Here is an 8658-nt window from a genome sequence, read left to right as displayed (position 1 = left end):
AAAAGATGTAATAAAAAAACTTTTCCTAATGGAGATTCAGGAGAACAAATCTATATGGAATAATCCGAAGGTTTTTCTATACCTTCTACTAAAAAAAGAAAGTTTGTAAGCTAGTCAAGTCTTTACATGGATTAAAGCAAACACCAAAACAATGGCATGAAAATTTTATAATGCAATGATGTCAAATGCCTTCAAAATCAATGAATGTGACAAATACGTCTATATCAAAGCGGCTAATGATAACTATGTCATTCTATGTCTTCAAGTTGACGACATGCTCATTGTTGGTAGTAATGATAATATGATCAAATTTACCAAAGATATGTTGAATTTAAGTTTTGACATGAAAAATATGGGTTTAGCGGATGCAATATTGGAATAAAAATTTCAAGAACATTGCACGGGCTCATTCTAAGTCAATCACATTATGTAGACAAAATTCTTGAAAATGATTCTAGCATGGCTAGAACACCATTAGATATTAGCCAACATCTATTGAAAAATAAAGGAAAAAGTATTTCTCAAATAGAGTACTTGAAAATTATAGGAAGTCTGATGTATCTATGAGTTGTACTAGACTAGTTATAGCTTACACAGTTAGTAAAATGAGTAGATACATGAGTAATCTTGGAGTTGATCATTGGAAAACAATAACTCGTAGCTATCAGTTACATTGTACTAGATATTTGATTGTGCTAGAAGGATATAGTGATACAAAATGGATATCTAATATATAAGACTTGTCTAGTAGCTTGATATACCATGAAATCTAAGTTTATTGCTTCGAATAACTATGGTGAAAGGCTGAATTTCTTAATGGATATTCCAGAGTGACCAAAGCCTATGCCAACAATTTGCATTTATTGTGATAGTCAATATGCAATTGTAAGAGCATAGAACAATATGTATAATGGCAAGTCTAGACATATACGTCATCGACTTAATACTATTAGACAACTACCCTCAATAAGAGTTATTTGTATTAACTATGTGAAGTTAAAAATTGCTCAACAACTCTTTTAACCAAATGGTTAAATAGAGAGTTTGTTGAAAAATTATTGAGAGGAATGAGATTAAAGCCATGAAATAATAAGTCAATATAATGAAAACTCAACTTGTTTGATTAGAGAGTCCAAGATTTATGTTCAAAAAGGCACCTAAATTTTAAAGACTTAGATCATTGTAAGAACTATCTCCAATTCATTTCTATAATTAAATGAAATAATGATGTCCATAAGGAAAGAGGTTAAGCAAAAGCTTTTAATAATTCTTATGCATCAAGATTCTAATTGGAGTAATGTGAGTTACTCTTAAAAAGATCACTTATGTGAAAAAGAAATATAACCGCTTTTAAAGGAATTGTTTAGGACTCAATTCTTAAGAAATTCTCGCATAATTAGGGGTATGATCATGGCCAAAATAAACATAATAATGAGAACTAAATATATCATGTAGGATTCTTATATGAAGTATGTCATTATTTACATAAACGACAAATTAATTCAAGGACATCTTGTCTACTAATCAATTGGTTTAATGAATATACTTAAACATGTAAAGGTTCAAAGGTTTCACTTATCTATTCTATATAGGTTCTGATCGTCAAACTCCATTACTGCATCCTATATTTGGGTTTGTTAAATTCATTTATGTGCAATATTGTTAGAAATTGAATGAATGTAATTAAATTTTTTAGAAGTTAACAAGTTAAAAGGTGAAAAAGTGTCAAAGGTATAAAACTGAAAAATGAAAAGGTTTAGATTTACGGTGAAATTCAATTTAATGTTCAATTCCTTGTCCCATTTAGAGTTGTACAAAAAATGATTCCTCTTCTCATTTTTCACAACATAAGAATTCGAGCACTCAATTTCTCCTCTAGAGTCTCCCTTATTTTTTGAGTACTTTTTTAGGTTATCTTATGGTGGGAGCTTGATTTAGTTTGCCATAATGGAGAACAATGTCTCTCTTGCTATTCATTTGTTGTTGTATTTTGAGAGACAAACAATGTGCAAATCCTTGTGCACTCAAGAAAATAAGGTGAATCTATTTTAAGAAAACTATGTGTTACACAAGCCTCAACATTCAACCTAAATTTGTTATAAATTTTTATTATCAATTTTTTACCTGTCATATTAAAGGTTCTCCTACTCTCAATCTTGAAGTTGGTATGTCTAATTTTGAATGCATTTGCAATTTAATTATATTGTTTATATACGATAAATCTACTATTACTAACATAATACTTTTGTTAACAAAACCTATGTTTACTGTAGTGCTACCGCACATTTTTATTACGTATTCTTTAAGAATAATTACAAAGAGTGATCTTGATAGATTATTAAAAAACTTTTTGGGTAAATTCAGAAATTGTTATTTTGCTTTGACTCACGAAGATTTTAAGAAAATGAGATATCTAGAGATGTCAGAGTCAAGCCAAAATGGATCCAAAAGTTATATTTTATTTCTGATTTATATACTTGTAGGAAGAGGATGTTATCGACATCCAAAAGCACATGGTATCTAGATATTTCACTAAGTTTATATATTTGTTCGATATAAAAACATATATACCATTACGATCATTACATGTTAAAAGAGACTGCATATAACACTTTTATATTTCATTAAACGTGATACATGTTATCAGATCGACTCAACTTTGCATTTTAATGTGAAGTCAAAATAATACATTGCATTAAATACGAAACAACTAATATGATCGATAAGGTTATAATTATACCCAATCGTCTATTTCAAAAATTTAAATATGTTATTTTGTTTATTGCGGACACATAATCATAATTATTAGAAGAAAATGATCCCTTTTTGCTACATTGACATAGGAATGGTAAGAATCTATGTCTCCCTATGATGTAACTACATGCATATAAACAACGTGAGTTATTTATATACTCTTACCGCGATGCTAGACAGATAGAAACGTTAAGCACATATAAAGAACCTGTCCTTGACAATTGGTGCTACCCCATGCACAATAATTAAGGGGGTGAGTGAGAATGTGATTGATACTAGAGAATTTGAATAAAGACACACGATCATAATGAGAAGGAAGTACGGGATTATTAATAGACAGGTAAAAAGGTAGGAAAGAAGAAAAAGACAACACCTTTTTTCCATTGATATTGATGTATTGACCACCCAACCCAATAATTCCAATTACACATTTGATGCTCCTTATACTTGGATAGAGGAAAAAGGAAAAGAAAAACAAAGAGGTATTAATATAAATGTGATTTTTGACTTCACCATCCCAAGAAGATAACAGCAAGCAATTGCAAAGTCCATAACTTAGCAAAGTTGGACTTGTTTAAAGGATTCACATCTCTATAGCAGAGGATGTACTAATTTTACTGAACCAATATTGAGAAAAGCACACCTGGGCCCGATGCAGAAAAACCATCACAAGTATTGTTCGTGTATCCTTGCTCTATTCTCTTCCCACCACACTCTAGCATGCATCTCCCCGAATCTTTCTCGGCTGCATCATAATTGCATACAGTGAGACCCACTCAGCAATAAAATCTTAACCAAATAATGAACAAGATAGGAATCTAACTTCCCTAGATTTTGCACTAAAACAAGACATAATTTACTTAGCGGCATGATTGCAGGCAGTAATAACGATGTCAGAAGAAATTTACCACTAATGCTTTTTTTCCTAAGTCATCATAATTGTCAATAAGTTGAACTCATAATAGCCTTTGACATAATGCAGCATCATCTAATTCAAAGGCCTTCTTGGAGTTCTCCCAATGGGTCGGCAACTCTCCATTCTCTTACTAATGGGTCACTTTTATTAGTTTTCTAAAATTAAGGAGACAATTGGGATCAAGTTATTCTTAGAATTAATCACAACAAAAACCTCCGATGAGAGACACTAGCTTTGCCCATGACCATTTCCTTCGTGTTCATCTCTGGCCTTTGCAGAAACTTTACGGCCAAACTGATGAATAATTCCTATATGAACAAAGTGAGATGTAGCTGGATGATTTATAGATCATATGACAGGGTCACGGCCTCCAACATGGATGTAGAACAACAGCTTCTGTACATGCATCTATCATCATATAATTGTAGAAAATTCAGTGATATGGATTACTTTCATAAGAATCATTGTAACTGGATCAAGGCCATCAATGGCCAATGAATTTAAAGATCAGGTGTGCTTGAACTCTACACATGTTCCATATCATGATAAAAATTTCCAACTGTGACCTCTAAGATTGATTTTCAACCAATATCTTTCCTGTGAAAACAAATCAACCTTTTGAAATGCTTGTTTTTAGGTCTGTTCCTCCTCATTCCGTACTTCCCAAGTCTTTCCACATAATGTTTTTCATTGGAAATAATAAATTTAGTAGCCACAGAAGCTCACCTGAATCTGACCCGTCTGAGCTCCCTTTTGCCTCCCGGTAAAGCTCTGATAGTGATGTAAACCCCTGGTTCATCCTGTTCTACCCATTCAGCCTCAAGATCACTAGCATTGCTGATGGATAGCTCTCCGGAGCGATCTGCCTCCCTCGATGAGCTACTTCTTATTGAGGCATCCATTGATGATGTCTCTGTCTTGGCCCCACTAATGCTGGAAAGCTTTGGGGTTGAGGTGAGACCACCAGAATCATTGTAATTCTGTACTTGCATTGGTTGATGATCAAGCGAATCTGAAGATGAATAGCCCATTGCCATCCCAGTTGGACGATACAAGTTACGAGGTAACCGTTCTCTGGTAAGTGGTGGTGTAACAGGACTTGCTTCTGCAGATTCCATTTTTGAACTCTGTAGAAAATTGAAACAAATGACAACTTTAAACTAGAAAGTAACACAAGGAGTAGGTTTGCCAGAAACTACAAATACAGTGCAGGGAGTCGAATAGGCTCCGTATATCCTCCTCCTACAAGATAGCACCCTATATTATATAACTACATACAGATGCTGTTGAAACATGAAGCAAATGGATAGAAATTAAATATTAGCAATACACCAACACCAACATTGCCTTTAAACGGAAATAAAACAGTTATAAAATTTTCCATATTCATGATCTTTTAGGTAACTAGGCTCAGAGCTCACCTCATCTTCAGATCTTGGGGGTGTTGGAAGTGGAAAAGCTTGGCGGTTCAGCCTCTGGACATTGTAAAGTTCCATGACTCTATCATAGTTCTCTGCCCACCATCTTTGAGCTTGCCATTTGTTGAACATGTCTCGACTAACAAAACAAAATAAACTGCATTTAGATTCCAGGAAAGTTTAATTGAAAAATTGTAATTAGTAGCATGAAAAAGAGGGAAGTGTCACATGCTATCCATGTCATTAAGCTCGAGCACTTACAAAGTGGTGGAGAGAAGCAGAGCAAAACAAAACATGATATCAGCAAAACATCAAGCACACATTTGGGTTAAGATTATCCAGTTGTATGAGAATACAAGTTTTGATATTTAAAGAGCTTTGTTGATTGACAAATAGAATAGTAAAGTTGGTCTAAGGACTAAGCCTATAACTATTCCATTCGTCAAGTGAAGCTTGAAATCTTCAATCTTCTATCATCATGGACGTCCTTCCTTTTTACATACGTTGGACCACTAGATGAGACTACAAATACTTTTTGATAAATAAAATAACACCTATTTTAAGACTTGCCAACATTATTGAAAAGCTTAAGCATACCTACCTTGGTTTTATTTGAACATTTGATTATTTCAGTAGTGGGTATTTAAAGTCTATTCCAATGGCAGAGAAAGGTCCAAATTAAATTCTTCATAAGCATTCAAATGGGAAACAGTAGTAGTTCAGTCAGTCAGAAAAAGCGGATAATTAAGTTGAAATAAAGAGGGAAGTAACAAAGAGATTCAAATGTAAACATAGTAAAGGTTATGCAGTGGCAGCCCTCTTTCTGGTTGTCATTGTCATATGGAAACAAGAAAGAACCATTAGCTTATAGAGAGTCAAAATTTGTCTTCTATTGTAGTATTTGGAGTGACAGATAAATGTTGGTGTCCTCAGTTTTATAAGACAAAATGGGTCACAGCACAAGAAGACAATGCCACGGAGAATCAGGCGTGAAGAAAATTTTGAAATGAAAGAAGCCTTCTCCGACACAACGACAAAGTTCAGTGAAAAAGGTTCCACACAATCAATTCTGTCCCACCACCACTAATAAGCCACAATGAGTTGCGTTTCGGACTTCCTTTTTTTCCTTTTCAAGATTGCTTTTGATAAGGCGTGGTGTGATATTTACTGTTTACTACAGCTACTCGTTTTATCCTATGTCAGAAAACCTTTTTTCATTTTTTATGATAATTTATAACAATATTTTTAAAAAATAAAATAATTAAACAATTTTAGTGGCTTATTATTAATTTAAAATAAATAAATAAATCTAAAAATTAAAAATTTTTTGTATACATATTTATTATAAATTATAATATATATATTATATTATATGATATATTTATTATATCATATTAATTTAATATACCTTAAAAAAAAAGTATCATTTTTTAATTAAATCGTATCCTATAACATATGAGGTAGGATTATGAGAATTGTGCTCCCTCCCTAAATTGATTCCTTCACTTACAAGTTACAATTGCGGTACCATAGGTTGTATTCACACTGGCAGGGAAAAAAATCATTTCATCAAAATAATTCAAATTAAGAACCTCAAAATGCATATTCACCGTCAGATCATAATCATGGTACCAGAAGAAGGGATAATGACCGTAGAAGTCAAAATTACAAGAAAAGAAAAATGGAATTGGGAGTACCTGAACCGTATTCGCTTAAGATCATTCCCTCCGCGTGGCAGAGAAACAAAGGTAATAAGCACACCGGGCTCCACCTGGGCCACCCACTCCTTGGGTTCACTCTCTTCAACTAACACAACCGGGTCAACTCGGCGCCCGCTCACCGATTTTATCGGAGTCACCTCACCACTTGATATGCCCTTAAGCCTCGCCTCCATTTCCTTTCCCCAAGTCCTCGGCGTCGTCGAACTAAAGCTACCGGTCCTTCTGTATGACCATCTAAATCGGTCCGAGTCGGCATCCGACTCGCCCGAGTTTGTGAATCGACTCGGAGCCACTGGAGCGGTACACGGATTGCAGTGTCGGTAAGCTCCGGAGGCCTTTAATGCCATGTCCCTGAGCTGAAATAGCAAAGCAAAATTTTACCAACGACTCTACTGCTCTGTGTTATACATAACGAGTTATAGCAAACAATTACCTGAGAAGTGAGAGATTTCATAGGTTGGTGTTTGGTACCGGGAGTGTTCGAGGAGTCAGAGTCTTCGGGTCGGCTCACTGAGTCATCCCCAGATTGCTTCGAGCGAGCTATGCACGTGAGCATTTTCAATTTCTTGTCCAATTCAACAGAATAATGAAACTCTGAAACACATATCACATCACATTATTAGATTTTAGAAGGGGATTCAATTGTCAAAAACATAAAAACAAAACGGAGAGACGAAGAGATTGTGAGAAGACATAAGTATGTCAGTCAACAGAATTCTGAAATCTGAGGATGATCGGTTGTTGATTTGAGCATCAAAGCGCAAGAATCAAGAGGCTTTCTCAGACACTTTAATGCCACGTTGAATTACACTAGCAGAGAATCTCAGCGAAAAATAAACAAAAGAAAGAAACAAATAATGAAGAAAAATACAAAAGAGATAATCATCACCTTTAAAAGCAGAGCTAGAGCTCTAAGTTGAAAGTTGGACAAAAAAATTTTACTTGAAAAAGAGGATGTGAAGGAGGGAGAAGCCGAGGCTTTTTGCCTGCTGGCTAATGGCAGTAACTTTGATTTCAGTAAGTGTGTATTTTGCCTTTTCTTTCTTTTTCTTTACCGGCTACCGGTTGATCACCGGTTACTCAGGACATGACCGTTCGCGGGTAATTTATGTCCGGGCGAGTTTTTGCCGATTTGATTGGTCCTTGACCTGTTAACTACCACAGTCAACGAAGATTATTTAGCTCTAATTATTTAAATTAATTAGGTTAATACCTACATGGCCCACAGAGTTATGTGATTTGGTCCAATGCATTATGATAGAAGAAATCAATACTTCATAGAATTGATGTCATCTCATACCTTAAAAATATGAAATTAAGATATTTTTCTTTTTTTTTCTTATATTTATAATAAAGATATTAATTAAATAACAAAATTGTCAACCTACATTCTTAAATCTATACTTATCAAATTAACTAATTTTATTAAATATATTTTTTAATTTTTTAATTTGTATTTATAAATATTTTTAATAAATATATCGTTATTGTGTTGATTTTCTATTATTGTATAAATTGTTTTAATATTTAAGGGTTCTTAAATGATGTAATATGCCTTATATTATGTCAATGAAAGTTTTTATTTTCAAATTAAGGATGCATAAATCATGAAAATTGCATTAAAACAACAAAAAATTCATAAGTTGAAGTGAAATTTCATAGGTTAACGAGGGGCTTAGTGTAAAAAAAAAGGTTAATCAGGGGTTAGAATAAAATTTATGCCAATCAAGGAGTTATTGAGATGTTTGGATCGCTATCCTCCGGTTGACATATTTATTATGCCAATTAAATTATGTCCACTATTTTCGAAAAATTATTAAAACACCCTCATTTTTTTTCTTGTATACAT

General features: G+C 33.6%; 1 protein-coding gene across 2 annotated transcripts; it reads right to left on the bottom strand.

The window, feature by feature from the left end:
• Positions 1 to 3105: 3105 nt before the first annotated feature.
• On the bottom strand, positions 3106 to 7829 carry LOC123199909 (protein Brevis radix-like 4). Of its 2 annotated transcripts, none has more exons than XM_044614948.1 (6): positions 7699 to 7829; positions 7243 to 7403; positions 6786 to 7165; positions 5092 to 5227; positions 4397 to 4797; positions 3106 to 3499 (listed from the first exon to the last, which is right to left on the bottom strand). In XM_044614948.1, exons 2-6 carry the CDS (start codon positions 7363 to 7365, stop codon positions 3421 to 3423), a joined length of 1119 nt encoding a protein of 372 aa, XP_044470883.1. In that variant the 5' UTR covers positions 7366 to 7403; positions 7699 to 7829; the 3' UTR covers positions 3106 to 3420. The 2 variants fall into 2 exon arrangements, with proteins under 2 accessions (XP_044470883.1, XP_044470884.1); XM_044614949.1 differs by lacking the exon at positions 7699 to 7829 and adding an exon at positions 7503 to 7646.
• Between the last annotated feature and the right edge of the window lie 829 nt (positions 7830 to 8658).

Source organism: Mangifera indica, chromosome 17 (assembly GCF_011075055.1).
Source record: "Mangifera indica cultivar Alphonso chromosome 17, CATAS_Mindica_2.1, whole genome shotgun sequence".
Classification (NCBI taxonomy): Eukaryota; Viridiplantae; Streptophyta; class Magnoliopsida; order Sapindales; family Anacardiaceae; genus Mangifera; species Mangifera indica.
The sequence above is the reverse complement of the archived record's forward strand: the minus strand, read 5'-3'. Positions and strand labels throughout refer to the sequence as shown.